Below are 18,321 nucleotides of genomic sequence, written 5' to 3'. Positions count from 1 at the left end.
CGAGGCCTGGAGGAAAACGCGTTGCTCCGTGGCATGTCCTTTACCGCGGCCCGTCGTCGCTGCCGCGTGCCGTAGCGCAGGCGGAAGTGTTTCCCCGCGCACGTCGTAGGAGCTGCCGAGGATGTTCCGGGCTTGGCGGACACCGCCTTTGGCTCGGGCCCGGGCCCAGGCCCGAGCGCGAATCGCCTGGGGATGGGCGCGCTCCGCCGCCTCCGAGAGCCAGCAGCCCGCGGTGGAGCAGGACTCCCCGTACCGGGACACCGTGCTGCTGCCGCGCAGCCGCTTCCCCGCGCAGCTGCCCGGGCTGCTGCAGCCGGAGACAGAGCTGGAAACGCAGCAGGTAGCGGCAGGGCAGCGGCTGGGTGCCCCGGGAGCGGCTCCTGGAGGGGAGCGGGGAGGCTCGGCCCTGGGGAGGAGAGAGGGTGGCTGGCTGAGGTTACTCTACGGGCCCGGCTTTGCTGCCATTAAGTTGTAAGTGTGAGCTGCTTTAGGTGAGGGCCAGGCCGCCTGCAGTCGGCTGTCAGAGTAAGTTGAAGGACTTTAGTTGTTTATGTATAAACACAAGTACAGGCTGAACGGAGACTGGATTGAGAGCATAAACACTTGGGGCGTTGGTTGATGAGAGGTCAGCATGAGCCAGAAGTGTGTGCTTGTAGCCCAGAAATCAACCATGTGCTGGGCTGCCTCACCAGCAACGTGAGCAGCAGGTCGAGGGAGGGGACTCTGCCCCCTACTGTGCTCTAGGTAGATCCCCCCCTGCAGTCCTGCTCCAGCTCTGGGCCAACAGCAAAGAGGGAGATGGAGCTGTTGGAGCGAGTCCAGAGAAGGACAACAAAAATTATCAGCACCTCTTCTATAAATACAGGTTATAAGAGTTGGGATTATTCAGCTTGGAGAAAAGGCTCTGAGGAGATCTTAGATCAGCTTCCAATACCTAAAGGAGGCCAACAAGAAATCTAGAGAGGGATTTTTTACAAGGGCCTTGTAGTGGCATGGACAGGGGGGAATAGTTTTAACCTGACAGAGGGTAGATTTGGAGTAGACATTAAGCAGAAATTCTTCCCTGTGAGGGTGCTGAGGCACTGGCACAGGGTGCCCAGAGAAGCTGTGGCTGCCCCATCCCTGGCAGGATTCAAGGCCGGGATGGATAGGCCTTGAAGCAGCCTGGTCTAGTGGAAGGTGTCCCTGCCCATTGTAGGTGGTTGGAACTGGATAAGCCTTAAAGTCCTTGGCAACCCAAACCAGTCTATGGTGTACAGGTGGGTACGCTCTGGTTTGTTACTGTTTTGTTTGGAGAAAGAGCAATGACCCTCTTGGTTGTGGAGAGCCAGAATAATAATGTTAGGCTTAGTGTTGTGCCTGTCTTGAGCTTTTTAATACTTTTAAGCTAATAACGTCATTTGCTACAGAGTTAGAAAAGTGAACTCTCCACCCTAACTATTCTGTGATTCTATGTCTGTTTGTTTGCTGTTATTACATGTTTTACCATCTAGCCAAAATTCAGGAAGTGATGACTTTGGTGTTTTCTTGTCTCTACAGAAATGTGGGTTTTCAGAACTGTATTCATGGCAAAGGCAAAGGAAAACGAAGCAGGAATTCTGTCTGCATGATGGACCACCTTATGCCAATGGAGACCCTCATGTTGGCCACGCGTTAAATAAAGTAACTATTTTTTTGTTCACACTGTACTGCTTTGAAGTGGTAAACGTGTCTTATAATATGCTGTGTGTTCTCCATTCCCACTTAAATCAATAACACTTTGAAGTCTTCGGTATCCTTGTAGACGGAGCTTTTCAAAAGCAAATGTTGTGGTTATGTAGATGCCATATGATGCCATGGTGATATAGATACCATAACAGAACATGTACCTATATTCCAAGTGTTCATTTATGAGGCTGGATATTTCAGTCAAAAGAGGACAGTTCTTTAGAAAAAGACCAGCCTGTAATTCATTCCTAAGCAGTATTAAATGCACAATTTGTGTATTGAACGTATAGCATGTAGGCACATAGGTGAATGTATATTTCTATATGTGTGTATGTAATAATGTTACTGTAATGCATGGTTGAGCTGTGTCTTGCTATTCTTTTTCATCTGAATACTTTGTAGATTTGTTCCATTGAATTTATTTTATCTTGGTGTCATGGGTATCCTCAGTGGAGCCACAATAACTAAGTGTTGACAGCTTTTAAATACAGATTTCAGCTTTGAAATATTACTCCTAAATATGTTTGGATACGTTTAGATTCAGTCCTGAGAGTATCAGTATTGCATACACTGCAAAGTGGGGAAGACTTAAAATGTGACCCACAGCTAATAGTACTAGTGCCAAAACTTGACTGCAGTACTATGCACTAGGCCAACCCTGTAAATGCAGCACAATGTTTCAAAAATGAGGACGAGTAGGATTTGTTCACTTCAGGTCTTGCAGGTTTTTAATCTGCATCTTTCATCAATACTGAATGTAAATTCCCTTCATCAGGGGTCCTCTGAGATTCTGCCCAAATACAAAATGATGGGCAAGAAAAATCACAAATGCACAGTCTTAAATGTAAATTTATACTGCACCATTGTAGTTTGACCCCAGCTGGCAACTCAGCACTATGCTGCCAGTGGGATGGGGAAGAGAATTGGAAAAAAGGTTAAAACTCATGGGTTGAGGTAAGAAGAGATTAATAATTAAAATAAGGTGTAATATAATACTAATAATGAAAAGAGAAATAACAGAGAGAGAGGAAAAAAAGGAAAAAACAACAAATAAGTGGTGCACAATACAATTGTTCAACACCGAGTCTGACATGAGCAGTGATTGGTGTCTCCTGGCTGACTCCTTACAGTTTATATACTGGGCATGACGTGCTGTGGTATGGAATACCCTTTTGGCTACTTCAGGTCAGGTGTCCTGTCTGCTTCCTTCTGGCTTCTTGTGCCCCTCCTCACTGACAGGGCATGAGAGACTGCAAAGTCCTTGACTGGGGTAAGCACTACTGAGCAACAACTAAAACATCCATGTGTTGTCAGTGTTGTTCTGAGACTAAAGCCAAAACACAGCACTGCACCAGCTACTAGGAAGAAAATTAACTCTATCCCAGCTGAAACCAGGACATGCGGCCTTTTGTATTTTTGGGTTTTTTTTTTTTAGCAGGAGGATCTTAGTAGTGTAGCTATTCCACGTGGGGGAGCTAAAGAGTTAATAGACTCTTGTGTCCTTTCAGATTTTGAAAGACATCACTAATCGTTTCTATGTGATGAGAGGTTATAAAGTACATTATGTGCCAGGATGGGATTGCCATGGATTGCCAATTGAGTTGAAGGCGTTGTCAGAAGTCAAAGGATCTGAAAATCTTTCACCAATGGAAATTCGACAAAAAGGTAAGCTGTCATATCTTTATAGAATTAATTGGCTTAAGGATTCATACATCCTACTGATACTTTGTATTTTATGCTTTATATATAGCTTTTATCCTTTACTGGAGGCTTTTCTATAAGCTATTGATGACATTTTACGTGATTATTATGTATTTGCCAAGCAGGCTGAGTGCAGTGTAATCTTATGAAACGAGATAATTGAACATAGCCTTAATTCACTGCTGTAATCAATGTGCATGCTGTTGACCATCGGTTTAAAAAAAACCCAAAAGGAAGGCAGAGGTTTTAAATTTCTGCTTTGCTTAACTGTGTAGTGTCATGAAACTGATATTTATCAGATTTAGATCCTTTCGGTTTTTGAAGACTGAATTTGATTAGGAGCTAAAAAGATGCATTTAAAAATCAGGCTTCATCAGGATAGGTTAGCTCGGTACTTTGAGTAGGAATGTATTTGTTTCCTGTGTTTGTAACAATATTACAGAACTATAAGAGTGATCCTTTCAGAGGAGGTTAGTCTGCATTATATGGAAACTATTTTGAAGAAATAATTTTAAATACCATGTGTATTGAGACATCAATATTCAGCTGCAAAGCTATTTGTAATGAGCAATTTAAACTGCTTTAGCTTGTGGCAATGAAATTGGCTTAACTTATTTTCAGGTGCATGTTGTTCTGAAATGTTTGGCTCAGCATCAACAGAAGTGGTTAATTTTCACTCTTTATTTTACATTATTTGAGAAGGCATTTTGAGAAATTGTTCTTCTTAACTAAATATACCTATTCCCCCGCCCAAAAAAGAAAGTTTTTATTCTAGAAACATTTGTTTTATGTCCCCGTATAAATCAAAAAGTGCCACTTCTGGATCTTTTTGCCGTTTGCAGTTTAGGTAACTACTTCTCTGAAGTGCATTTTTTTTTTTTTTAGCTGTAATAATCAGTTATACACATCAGTAGTTAGTGCATGGTTGAAATATTTTCTGCCGAGGCTTTTCTTTAAAAGGTCAATAGCATAATTAAGTGGTATTACATTGGTAAATGTACCAATTGTACAAAAATGTACCAAATGTACCCACTTTCCTTGGTGGGGTAAACCATGTGTTTAACGGAACTATTCCTTTCAGCCAGAGAATTTGCAGAGAGAGCAATTGAGAAACAGAAATCTGCCTTCATTCGCTGGGGTGTAATGGCAGATTGGGCTAACTGCTACCGTACATTTGATCCAAAGTATGAAGCAAACCAGCTGAGAATCTTCTATAAAATGTATGATAAGGTATGTTGAGCTTTTGTTGAAGTCTGGTTTGATTATCATGAGTTTTGATTACCCTAACTTAATTTCTTCCCCACTTTCCTCTCCAGGGGTTCATTTATCAGGACTACAAACCTGTGTTCTGGTCTCCTTCAACAAAGTAAGCATTGACATACTATTTTGTCTTCAAAATTTTATCAAACATATCAATAGCTTTTCATGTTTAAGTGTGTTAACTGATGTTTGATCTCTACCCAGAACAGCCTTGGCTGAAGCAGAGCTGGAATACAATGAGCAGCACGTCAGTCGTTCTGTGTATATGAAATTTCCCCTGTTAAAGTCACCACCTAAACTGGCTTCTGTGCTAGGTATGACTTCTGTATAGATTGTAAGAGTGATAGCTTTTAGTTTTGTTATAATTTTCAGTAAAGTACTTCTAATTTACATCTGTAGATGGATCATCCCCTGCTAGTGTGCTAATCTGGACCACACAACCCTGGACTGTGCCAGCCAATCAAGCAGTTTGTTACATGCCAGATTCAGCGTATGTGTCTTTAACTTGGTTCAGTGATCTGTGTCAGTCCTTATCAGTATCAGTGAAGTTAAAACATTCTGGACTACTTTACCTTTTATTTAAGGCATCATTTTGGTGTGGTTTTGTTGTTTTGTGGGTTTTTTTTTTTTGTGACACAACTACAAACTTTGTTTAGTGTTACTCTTAATATATTAGTTTCACCTTTATTTTTTTTTTTAAGTTAACTCTTCTTCCTGATGTTAACATTATCTTGAAATTCTTTTGGGATTTATGGGTGAATTTGACATGCAGACCTCAAAATGTTTTGCTGTCTTTTAGAGAAATTGAGTGTTTAGACAATTTTGTAGCTTTATTGTGTTTGTAATTATTGAGTATTACAAATACATATTTGCATTGTAGATACTCAATTGTGAAGTGTACAACTACTGGTGAATACTTCATTTTAGCTGCAGATAGAGTTGAATCTACAGCTGCTGTTTTGGACACTCAGTTTGAGGTTGTGTCAACATGTAAAGGTAGGTTTTAATATTGTTGATCTTAAGTTGCTTAGAAGTCTCTATGTAGGTGTCTGAAAACTGCTTCAGTTTTGATGTATTATGAAGTTTCTTTATATCTTGAAAATGTGCTTCACTGAAATAATACAAAGAGGAGTAGCAGTCTGTCATATTCACTATTGGCATATTGTAACTCAAATTTTCATCCAGAAGTTTCAAAATATTCTTTAAAATCTAGTTTCACATGTGGAAAACAGAGTAGAAGTCTGTTTGCCAGCAAAATCTTAATTACAATGAATGCAGCTTTTTGTGGTTTTCTCATCCATTGCTGATGAGAGCAAGGAGCTAATTACAGGTATACCTGCTGAACTGACTGATCACTAAAGTCTATGAAAACTACTGAAATTACTGTTTGAGTTTTTCATTGCCAAGAGATGCCTTAAGCCTTTGTTATAATTATGAAGACCATCAAGCTATCGTAGGTGTCTGTTGTCCTAATGGACAAACTAAAGCAGTTAAGTTTGCATCCTGACAAAATGCCTAATGGTGTTTCTTAATAGGGAAACTTTTGTCTATTCACATCTGTATTATGATTCATTGTCGTAAGTTGGGATTTAATGTGTCATTTGTGAACTTTATTCATTTGCCTTTATCAGTGATTCAGTGCTGGAAGTACACATATCTAAAGGAGGTGAGAAATCTGTATGGCTTTTCAGGTTTTTGATGTTATACAACACATTCTGTTTCAGAGGCAGGCAAAAGAGACTTCAGTTTCTTTGCTTAATAATCTTGGTTTTACCTGATGCTAAAATTAGCTGGAGGTCTTCTCATGGGTTCCACCTTTTTGAATCACACAATTTGTAGATAACATGTGGAGTTGGAGCTTTTTGAAAAAAACCTTCATATTAGAACCTATTCTTTTTTCTCTTCCCATATATTCAGTAATTCATTATATTTGTTACCTTCCTGTATTAGTGTACCAAACTGTCTGTCAGCAGTTCCTAAACCTGTTCCTTCTAAGAAGAAAATGGTCAGTGAAACCCATTGTGTCATATGAAGCATTTCTCTGTGATTCTTGACTTTCAGCAAAGCTTTGATACTAAGATTTATTCAGTAAGGTTAAAACCTTAAATTGTCACAGTCTTCATTTGTCCTGTAGTCTCTTTGTATGTAATTTAGAGAATTTATAGTAATTGTTAATGGTAATACTTAGTGGCAGAATTGGGAATAGTGCCCAAATTCAAAGTTTTTAGCCTGCTAAATCATTACTGGGATCTGTCTGGGGAAGACTGAGATAGTGGTCCCCAAGGAATGGGTATGTGGAGTGTCACTTGGTGGAATGTCAGTACTAGTGGAATACCATTGCCTAAGGTAGAAGAAAAGCTTTTTCTTCAAAGGTAAAAAAGCCTGTGTGCAGGCTTAACAGTGCAGAGAATTTGAAAGCATTTGGATTGGGACCCATAAATGAGATGAAGTAGTAGTACATCTAAAAAGTACCACGTGCATACACTTGATGTGTTGTTCCATTTCTGCTGTCTGATAAAAGAAGCTGAATGCTATTTTCTCTTCTGTTTGCTTTGTTTTTCCATCCTCAGGTGTAGATTTGGTCGATGGTTCTTGTGTTCATCCCACGATTCCTGGCAGGGTCTCTCCTCTGTTACCTGCAAATCACGTGACAATGGCAAAAGGAACAGGATTAGTTCATACAGCCCCAGCTCATGGTATGGAAGACTACAGTGTAGCTTCCCACCATCAGCTACCCACGGTACTTCATTTTTCAGCTTTCGCTCTAGATTTCCTGCAGGTGTTTGATCATGTTCCCCTAAATTGATTGTTGTAATTTGTATGTAAAATGTTTCAAAGCATTCACGTAAGTGTGAGCGTCACTAATGGCCTGTGGAAATGCATGAGTAACCTTAATAAAAGCGTGTATCAGAATAAAAGGACAAAGTTTTTCACCCATCTAGTAATTAAAGCTTACAGGGAAGTGGAAGAATAGAATCTGATTTCTCTCTCTGTGTTTTTGGTTTTTAAAGGATAACGCAGACAACAGTTCCCAGATACTGTCTCTTGGAACTCAAAATTGGCTTTTAAAGCTGTATTTTGCAGACCAGTAAATCATCAGTTATTTAGGTCATTAGAACAAGCTTTGCTGAAAAAGAATAGTGATAAACAGATACATAAATCCAGTTCAGTTATGCATGATCAGTTTCTGTTTGATGGAAATGAGGACGTAGGGTATTCTTTTTCTCTTTTATCTCTTTAAAGAGATGACTGTTGATGTTCCAAACCCTGAATAAACTCATATTTCTGGTTGGTTTTTTTTTTAGGGGTAGGTTTTTTCTTGGAGGTTTTTATTTTTCACTGTTAATTTGAAAAGCCATTGAAATACTAACCAGTAACTTGATGTAAGACAGGTGTAGTATATCTGCAAATGTAATGATGCTCATTTCTTCTGACACGTGTAAGTCACTTGCCTGGTAAATTACTAAATTGCAGTTCACTAAAGTGTACTTAAATATCATATATTTTGCTATTAATCAGAAAAGTAGCTGCTCAGCTGAACACTCAACTCACTTTTGAATGCCACAAAAAGGTTATAAATTGCCACCAGGTATTTTATTGACATGATTAACATACTTATTTTTAGGATTGCTTTGTGGATGAAGCGGGGTTTTTCACTGAAGCTGCAGGTCCGGAACTTCAAAACAAGAATGTCCTTGAGGAAGGGAATGAAGCTGGTGAGTACTTGATGTTTAGCTGCCTGTTACATTTGTGTCTGCCTGGTACATTTGTGTGTTCATATAAACTGGACACAGCTTGAATATGATAAGGTATCTGCACTTCTTACTCTGTATTGATCATGGAAAGAAACAAATTGAAGTTAACAGAAGTGGTATGGCAATATTAGATTTTTAATCTTCCCTCATTGTTTCTCTCAGTCATTCAAATGCTTCAGGCAGCTGGAAGTTTGTTGAAAGAGGAGAAGTATGTGCACAGTTACCCGTATGACTGGAGGACTAAAAAACCAATGATTATTCGTGCCAGCAAGCAGTGGTTTGTAAACACAGCAAGTGTGAAGGCTACAGCACAGGTGTGTAATTTTGCTTTCTTATGGTGAATGATGAATGGTCAATGAAGATGGCTGATGCTATTTGGAATCAGAAAAACAGTCTTGCTATAGCTCACTCCAGAATGTATTCTTCTCTAGGGTTTACGAACAGTAGTTGAAAAGTGTTAATTACTTGTAGAAGTGGTGAATCTTGTTGGATTTTTTTCTCAATATTAATATAATCCAGGATGAATGCATTGACTGACATATGTTTGTTGTATTTACAGGAGATATGCGTGTTTCTTAGAGCTACTGATTTTTTTTTTCCCAAAAAATATTTTTTAAAATAGAATGTTTCAAGGAATTAAATCAAAAGAGACAGTTTTATTGCTGTTAAAATTACCTTTGTTAATTTGCACTGATTTGATACCTTTGTCTGCTTGACCAGACATCTTTGCTCCCCCACTGATTTTGGCACAGTCCTATTTTAAATAACTTCGTAATTTTTTTAATATGCAGTGCTCTTTGAAATGATGTATATCCACACAGAAAACTCAGACCAGCATGTCAGGCTGCTTTGGGTAATAGTGATTTCATTCTAATTAGGGCATGAGGTATTGTATTCCATATTCATCTTTAGAATGAAGGATAATGTGGTTCTTGAGGGTTGGGAGTGAGTGGTAGCCCTCAGTCTGTAATACAGATGGCATGTGTCATGATGGGGTTCAAAGTAGACAATAGGACAAGGGGAAATGTACAGTATATACAGTGTTCAGAGTTCGTTACTGAAGAGCAAGATGCAGGGAAGTAAATGAAGTAAATGTGACGGTTGCCCCAAACATGTTATTCAGTGCTGGGAGTGGGAATGTAGACCTGTACCTTTTTTTACTGGTAACATTAACACTGTGCTAATGCTGCAGCATGTTCAATTCACTGTCTGCTTTATAGGAAGTGCTGAAAAAAGTGAAAGTTATTCCCACATCTGCAGTGAACAGAATGCTTGAAATGCTGGACAGAAGGACATTTTGGTGTATATCACGACAAAGATCTTGGGGTGTCCCGATTCCTGTTTTTTATCAAAAGAATACAGGAGAATGCTTGATAAACAGGTATTTGCCTAGCTTTATATACTGAAAAGTGAAAGAATGAGCACTGTCGTGGTGCAGTTACACAATATTATTAAACTTCTAGCTATTCAAGTATAAATCTATGCTTTTACTTGTAACTGTTTATACGCAGAACTAATTCAGCTATAAATTAAAACAATCAAAACCTCATTGCTGAAGGTGACTTGCATGTAAGTAATGGGGATCAATTTGCTTAGATACCTATGTTACTTGTAAAGTCTCCTTGATAGTTATTGCTATGCTTTCATCCCTCATCTTCAAGTTAAGTGAGCTGATAGTAATCACCATCCTTTATGTTTAAGCAAGGAGTAAAATGCAAGTTGTAGTTAGAGTGGATTGCAACTGCAGTTGTAAGTTGAAGAGGTATTTTGTCAAAATAGCATTTTGCAGTTGAATAAGTGGCAATAACATATCTGAAGTGGAATAACCAAATCAGTTGCAGAATAAGTAACTGCACTTTGTTTCAAAATAAAACTAGGGTGTTTTTGAAAGCTAGCCTCAATAAATGTAAGTAACTGACCTTTAGCTATATGATTTGGTACGTCTAAAGCTGCAGATGTTAGCCTTATTCAGCCATCTTCTGGCTGATAGCGTCCAGGTACTGTAAACACCCTGCATTTAAGAAATTCTGGACAATGTAATGTAGAGGAAATCCAAGCTATGCTTTAAAACAAGAAAACTCAACCAAATATGAACCTTTTCTGTCTTTTAAGGAGTAATAGAGTTCTGCTTTCATCCCTTTGGGGAACAGAGGTTATCAATTGTGAATATTCTCTAAGAGATTATTTCATAAAAGTAGTATTGTGGAGTTCCACATTCATTGTTTTCTGTCTTGAGATATGCTGCTGTAACTCTGTTTTATACATCTTAATCTTACACCCACTCATGCAAATTCATTATGCATAATAAGATTGCATAGCTGGAGGTGAACTTAAGTAGTGTTACAGAACTCTTGGCGTTTTTATTCTGGTGTTGAATAAATATACTGCACAGAGTCCAGCATGTTTTCCAGAGACTGGATCGAGCACATAGGTATAGTAGTAGATGAGGCTTAGGGTGTGGAGAGCAGGGAATGAACTTCAAGCAGCTAGTCTTTAGCTTCACCTAGTGCAACTGGGTGTGTAGGTGCACAGATGTGTACTTTGACTCTCTCACAGTAGGCAGTAACTGTGAAGAGAAGACTGCAATAACTGTAGCTGTTTATAGTTCCTGAATAATGCTGACACACCTCAGGAAATAAATGGATGGAGGCTCTGTGGGGTGTAAAAACCATTTTACTTACCAAAATTGTTACTGCATTAAAAAGTAAGCATATGCTCATATTTTAAGAAGTCACAATTTCTGAAGAACACTTATTGTAGTCTATTTGCAGAATAGGCTTAAGTGTGCTTATGACTACTCTTAACTTTGTACTTACTTGTGTTTGCTTAAGATTGTTAAATATATAGTTTAACAATAAAATTAGGGTGTAATGAAAACTGGCTTAACAGTTGGTAGTCAAATGGGAAGGGCGCTATGAAGCAATAGCTCCTTCAGAACCCAGGGGAGCTGACCCAGTGGGATCAGAAAGCATTTGAAAGGAGGGATGCATGGGAATTCCTTTAGGTTGTAGTAAAATTACCTTGAAAGCCAGTGATCTGTATTTTAGAGCGTGTCTTTTGTAAGTGCTTGAGCTCTGTGAGATTATTGCTGGAGTTGTACAATGTGGCAGTCGGGGCATTTTGATGTGATAAACTCTGCTCTAGTGTAGCAAGTTGACCTTTGTCTGTAGGTATTGGACTAGTGGTCACGCATGTAGGTGAATGAGTAGAGCAACATTATGACATGTTCGGTTAGGGTCGGTCTAGGGGGAAAAGAGAGACATTTAGGAAAAAAGAGACATATCCAATATGCTTGAAAAGTAGATTTATTTCCTTTGACCCACAGCTTCTGATGCTCATTTATAGTCCGTACTTGTTACTTGTAACCTATTTTACAGCAGAGGAGAAATTGTCAAAGCAAAGTGTAAAACACATTAAATATTTAAAGTTAGCCACAGCAGACTTCTGTGACCAGAGTGGGAAAAGTGCACAGAATATTGGCCTATAGAAATGACAGGCAAATTTAGAAAGCAGTCTGTCAATTCATAGGTCATTTTCCTGGACACCAGTTCTTACTGAAATAAGCACCTAGGATAAAGTATCTTGTTGAATTTGCGTTAATCATTTTGGAAAACACATCACAAGAGGTTGCTGACATATTTCTACCACTTAAGAATTTTATATTCAGATTGTGGTTGTAATTAATATCATGAAAACAATAGTAAATAACTTAAATTTCAAAACAAAATCTGTTTTCTTATCTGGAATTCTGGATAAATGTGCTTTCAGTAGCAGCTGCTCTGGAGTTTCCGAGTGACTATCAAAAGTAACAGCATCTCCACTGGAAGTCAGTGTAGTCCACATGGAGTTGCTGTTACATATGAGAGCACCAAAGGTCGATCTTGAGTGATGCTGTTTGTGTATCACCTGTAAAAAAGACTTTAAAAAAGATAACCAAAAGAGTCCCAAAAATAAACCGCTGTGTTTCCCTCTGTGAGTTCCCCTGAATTTGTTATGCGAAAGGCGGCAGAAGGCTTCTCTTCAGGTTGTTCATCTTTAACAGAGTATTTTTCCCACACCAACAATCCTATGTTTCTAACTTGAAAGCCAAGAGCTAGATGGAATCTTGTATGCAACAAATTCTCTGTGAGTCTTCCTATTTGCTGCTGTGGCCTGCCACAGCCCTAAAAGCCATTCAGTTGTTTGACGCTATTGTCTATGGTTAGAAATTCAATACTGATGCTTAAATTCTTAATGTAGGGTATACCACATCATACTGCCATCAGGAGTTAAAGAATGATTATAAAATAGCAAAAACCCATATAAGAGAAAGAGAAAAGAAAGAACAATTTTTTTCATTATTGCCACTTTTAGTAAGAATATGGAGGTAGAATTCCACGATTGTTCCACATGAGTGGAGGAAGAAACCCTTTAACTAGAATACATGCACAAATAAATGCTAATGCTGTTTGTCAACTTTCAAAATTTAATAGATTTCAAAAGAAAAAAAATTGATTTAGGAAATTCTGTAATTCATGGAAGAGAAAAGAGCTCCAAAAGTAAAATAAGAGATTTGTATTGCCAGTAGTAGCTCGGACCAGGTAATAAATGTGAGATATGTACTTTAATCTGACCTCATGTGGTAACTACTTTGCAAATTCACTTTTCAGATATTGGTAATAGTAAGTACTGTTACAAAGATTATTCTAATGCCTGCAAACGTTTGTCCCCTTCTCTGTGACTTTGATTAACAAGTAACTTAAATTTCTGACAAAGAAAACCGCAACCTGTTTTGAAGTAGATCTATACTGCTTTCTCATTTACTGTTGAAAGTATTAAGACGCTACAGTGACTTGTAAGCAATAGCAACTTACCATAACCTAAATACTTACTGCTACGGTATCAATGCTCATGTAAAAAAGATAACAACTTGCCGTTTGAAGAAGTTGAGAGAACACCAGGCCCTGTATTCTTCTCCTCCCGACGGTATCTTATGCTGCCTAATTTCTGTTAACACATTAAATAAGTGTTCAGCATAATCAATATCATTCTTCAGAGTGATTGGCTGGTGTCGTGGTAGCGTGAATTGCCGGGGGGGGGTGTTCAGTGCTAAAACGTAGCAAGTGACACGTAATGCGGGTTCTTCTAGATAGTGCATGAATACAGGGCAAAGTTTTACAATGGGGTTTATTGCTAACTTGGTGAATTGTCATGCTCACGTTGAAGCCTGCAGATTATAAAGTAATGAGTAGTTATTTGATAAAGGTGGCTTTTCACTTGCACCTCACAGAAAAGTACTTTGCCAAAATCTTTCTTCCAATACAGATACCTTAAGTAGAGTCATTTCTCTCTCTTGCAGTGATAATTAATCATAAGGATACTGGGAACGGATTAGAGGAATGAGGTTTTTCAGACTGTTGGAGGAAAAAGTATTTGTTGAAATGGTATCCTGGAAATCTTTGGTCTTAACTATCTCCTCTTATAAAATACTTGCTTGTTAATCATAAAATCATAGAATAGTTAGGGTTGGAAAGGACCTTACAATTATCCAGTTCCAAACCCCTGTCATGGGCTGGGCTGCCTCACGTTAGACCAAATCACTTATATTCTGTAGGGAAACTGAATATAATGAAAAAACTAAAACTGGTAAAATGTTTGGGGTTTGTTTCTTTCTTTCTTTCTTTCTTTCTTTTTTAACTTGATTTTAAACTATAGTAGAATGTTGAGAATATTTATCAAGTTAACTTCACAGTCATAGAATCATAGAATAGTTAGGGTTGGAAAGGACCTTAAGATCATCTAGTTCCAACTCCCCTGCCATGGGCAGGGACACCCCACACTTAACCATGTCACCCAAGGCCTCATCCAACCTGGCCTTGAACACCACAAAGGATGAAGCATTCGCAACCTCCCTGGTTAACCCATTCCAGTGCCTCACCACCCACTCAGTAAAGAATTTCTTCCTTGTATCCAATCTAAACTTCCCCTGTTTCAGTTTGAGCCCGTTACTCCTTGTCCTGTCACTACAGTCCCTGATGAATAGTCCCTCCCCAGGGACTATATCCTTATAGGCCCCCTTCAGATACTGGAAAGCTGCTGTGAGGTCTCCACGTAGCCTTCTCTTCTCCAGGCTGAACAGCCCCAACTTTCTCAGCCTGTCTCCATACGGGAGGTGCTCCAGTCCTCTTATCATCCTCGTGGCCCTCCTCTGGACTTGTTCCAACAGTTCCAAGTCCTTTTTATGTTGAGGACACCAGAACTGCGCACAATACTCCAAGTGAGGTCTCCTTATTTCTTCTAAGTAACTGATAACACAAAACTGACTTTATCTGTCTGAAAACTTGCATCTGTGGCATAATCATATCTGTTAGATCACGTGTCACAGAAATGTGTCTTTAAAATTATTCCGCCCTTCCTAAATTAACAAAGCCATTGTGTTGCGTAGCAATACACTTGGTAAAAGCTCTACCTATAGTATCTTTTTGTAGTAACGGTGTATCTACAATGGTAGGCAACTGCTGTGTGGCATTGGCAATACTTACTGTAAATGAAGGCAGTCGTTTTCCCAAGGGAGACCGATAGCAAGGGTTTATTTCCTTCTTGTCCCTCCCCCTGCCTCTGGTGGCAAGGAGAACAGTTCATTCTCACTACAGGCAATACAGTTTGCACTAACACAGTGTTTCAGGTCCTCTCATTAATTTCTCCAAATATTTGTTTGATAGGCCTGATCTTAACAGTTATCCCTTCAACTGAGGAGAGATGTCATCGCAATTAACAGTTGCAGAATTAGAAAACCATCAGCACTTGAAGCTGTGTCTCCTTTACGTATAGCTTAGAACATCTGACAAACTGAGATTTCTGCTGTGATCAAACTGAAGCCAGACAATTGCTGGAACACATTGTTTGTTAAAAGCGTATTCGTACATGTTGTCCAAGGTAGCTCTTAGTTTTGTTCTGTGGCTGCATTTATCACCTTCTAAAAATCCCCACAAATACTTGTTGAAAACTTCAAAGATGTATAGGTTGAAAATTAATTCCGCATCAGTTTATGGCCCTTCACTGAAGTTATTTGCAATATGGAAATGTTATGTGGAAGACGAGCTTAGTTCCTCTTTAAGTTTTCTGCTTGCTTTATGGAGCATGCTGGTGGCTTTTCTATACTGGTTATGGGTATGATTCATGATTAGAAAAAATTTCTGTCTCTAATTTGATGCCAGAGCCATTAGCTGAGCACTGATTTACTTCTTCCGTGAATCATTCAAAGTGTATTAACCTTTTATGTGGTAATAAACATGTTCTGGGTTGAATCATCCTCTTTTTAATTTAGCTACTCTGTCTTCTGCTGGTGAGTTCCATGAGTAAGGATTGCTCAATAACAAGAAGGCATTTACACTGTGGAGAGAGCTCTTGAAATACTTGAAAACAACTAGTTATCCATCACTGTCTTTAAAAATACATAGGTGGTGTATTTGAGAAGAATCAAAGATGGAGCTTTCTGTTGGGAAGGAGTGAAAATGATGTTGTGTATTGCTTTTTCTAGCCTGTTCCAGGGTGCCATGGTCTGTGTCAAGACCGAAGGTATGGGTGTAAAGCCAGCCTTTTCAGTGGAAGGTACTGACCCTGCAAGAGAGACTAATTCAGTGGAATAATTTTGTCTGTGCTGAGACAAACAAAATTCTTGGCTTATGTGATTTGTTTTTTCCTGAATGCTTTCTGAATGTGAAGGTTTAGCCTGAAGGAGACAAGGCATAAAGGGTACTGATACTATCTTCCAGAAATTTACCAGGACTGGAGTTGTTGTTTGCTTTTGTCTTGGAGAAGTAACATTTCACAGCTGGAAGTGCAGGCAAATAGGCCTCTGTGCAAATATTACTGAAAGGGAAAGATACTACTCAGAGTTGGAGCTCCTCAATGTTGTTTTACCAAGTGTTAGCAGTTCTATTACAAAGCCATAAATTGTGTCCTATCATCATTAAAATGGAAGGTGAATGATACCCATTCTAATCTGAAAGGGAAAGACTGGTGAGGTAAGCTGGCTGGCTGTCACTTTGTGAGCCTTACCAGTTAGTGGGTTTTCTCTCCAGAAGACCTACTGGGATGTTCTACAGGAATTTACTTTGAAAAATAAACCAATGAATTAATGATTGATTGATTAATACAAAACTGTTGGTCTGTCAGTGCAATTTTATTCCTACAACCAAGAGCAAAACTGCATTTTCTTCTTACTGTTGCACCTCATGTCATATGATTAAGAAACTATTTGTTCTGCATTTTCTTGGAGAACATAGGTCATCATGCTTGAACTCTGTGTATAGGAGTCCACTAAGTGTTATAGTGATGTAGCTCACCTTAGTAGCAGTGCAGTAAAAATACTGTGCTGAAGTTCAAGTACAAGACCAAGACCATCTTCATGTTGTGTTTTCAAGATAACAATGTCAGATAATTATTTTACTTCTTCCCCTCTTGCAATATTATGTCAAGGAGTTAGTAAATCGATTTAAATCTTCATTTCTTGAGTTAAAAATAAATCTCTGTTGGCTTGTGTAATGCAGTAGGTTTAGTTTGAAGTTGGCAGATCATGATGATTTGCTGTACTCCTTGAATACAGCAGGTGTCTTAAAAATCATCTCTAGTAAAGGCAAGGCAAAGTGCGTGAGGCTTGCTTTGGTTTTTAAGCTGTCTTAATTAATGTCTAATTTCTAAACCCCTTTTTTCTTTCTAACCCAGTGAAACTGTCACAAATGTCATCAAAATCGTGGAGCAGCAAGGAACAGATGCATGGTGGACCCTTCCTATTGAACAACTGCTACCAAAAGAGGCTGTAACGAAGGTAAATTTTTGACTTCAAATACAGAAGGTTCTTGAAAGAGTTCAGTGGTGGGAAATGATATAAAACCTTTATACATTCCCATCCCCCTTTTTCAATCTTGGACCTTCACAAGAAGGTGTCCTGGGAGAGGAGTATTCAGAAAGTGAGACCCGAGTATGGCAAAAGAGACACAGTCAGATTTGTGCCCTTAATTCAGGGCAGAAATCTCCCTCCTCCTCCTTTTCGTTAATGAGAAAAGTAACACCCTAACTAACCAAATTAAGAGCACAAATATATATTTGGTCTTTGTCATTAAAATAGATGAGAATTTTAATTTAGTTCTTCCTAACTTTTTCTGTTCCTTTAACGACTGTGTAAGCACACAGACTGTACTTTCCTTGTTCTGGTTTGGGTTTTCATCAGTAAATATCTAAAAGCTATTGTGAAAAGTTATCCAAGTTATTTTGTGTTTACTCACGAAGTAATTGGCAGAGCCTGTACAGATCTACAGGCTACTTTATTTCTACATTCAAAAAGCGTTGATGCTAAGGGGTATTCTATTTGCATTATTTAATAGTTGTTTTTCCAATAGGCTGGTGGTAATGATGTTTTGGATTATGTCAAGGGACAGGATGTCCTAGACATCTGGTTTGACAGTGGAACTTCCTGGGCTCACGTTTTGGAAGGTACAGAATGAATATGTTGATTTTTCTTTTAAAATGCTTGTAGAACAAAAATGTAACTGTTTTGCATGATAGTGGCTGGTGTCAGCAAAACTGAGGTAGGATTGTGGCTGTGACTTCTTGTAAAGCTGCTTTTGCTTGTAAAGATAAGGATTTAATGTTGGCAAACTCATTTTCAGCATAGTCAAAATTGAGATTTCTCTAATACTCTATTCTGACTGATTTTGCCATGTGGCGTACCATAGATCTTCTAATCAGAACATACTTGTTTTGAGTATAGAAGCTGCATGACACAAAGTACTTTGCTGTTAGGTGGTAACTTAAATTATTTTCAGTTAACAAATTTCACTTTGGGCAAGGTATTTGAAGCAAAACAGATCAGCTGCTGGATCTAAGTGAGTTGTAGGTGTACTTTTTACTTTCTGAT

At 38.7% G+C, this 18,321-nt stretch overlaps 1 protein-coding gene across 2 annotated transcripts in view; it reads left to right on the top strand.

The window, feature by feature from the left end:
* Positions 1-109: 109 nt before the first annotated feature.
* Positions 110-18,321, top strand: part of IARS2 (isoleucyl-tRNA synthetase 2, mitochondrial) — a 32,556-nt gene continuing 14,344 nt past the window's right edge. The window contains exons 1-14 of one of the 2 annotated variants that reach the window (XM_080615098.1): positions 110-340; positions 1,540-1,662; positions 3,216-3,372; positions 4,490-4,638; positions 4,725-4,774; positions 4,873-4,982; positions 5,068-5,158; positions 5,549-5,664; positions 7,239-7,408; positions 8,294-8,384; positions 8,586-8,737; positions 9,644-9,804; positions 17,130-17,232; positions 17,804-17,897. In XM_080615098.1, the coding sequence (XP_080471224.1) occupies positions 122-340; positions 1,540-1,662; positions 3,216-3,372; positions 4,490-4,638; positions 4,725-4,774; positions 4,873-4,982; positions 5,068-5,158; positions 5,549-5,664; positions 7,239-7,408; positions 8,294-8,384; positions 8,586-8,737; positions 9,644-9,804; positions 17,130-17,232; positions 17,804-17,897 (1,786 nt within the window). In that variant the 5' untranslated portion in view covers positions 110-121. Of the gene's footprint in view, positions 341-1,082; positions 1,260-1,539; positions 1,663-3,215; positions 3,373-4,489; positions 4,639-4,724; positions 4,775-4,872; positions 4,983-5,067; positions 5,159-5,548; positions 5,665-7,238; positions 7,409-8,293; positions 8,385-8,585; positions 8,738-9,643; positions 9,805-17,129; positions 17,233-17,803; positions 17,898-18,321 lie in introns of those variants that run through there. The other variant, XM_080615099.1, reaches the window with a different exon arrangement.

This window comes from Psittacula echo (assembly GCF_963264785.1).
Source record: "Psittacula echo genome assembly, chromosome: 4".
In the NCBI taxonomy this organism is placed as follows: Eukaryota; Metazoa; Chordata; class Aves; order Psittaciformes; family Psittacidae; genus Psittacula; species Psittacula echo.
Note: the sequence above shows the minus strand (reverse complement) of the source record. Positions and strands in the feature narration are given on the sequence as shown.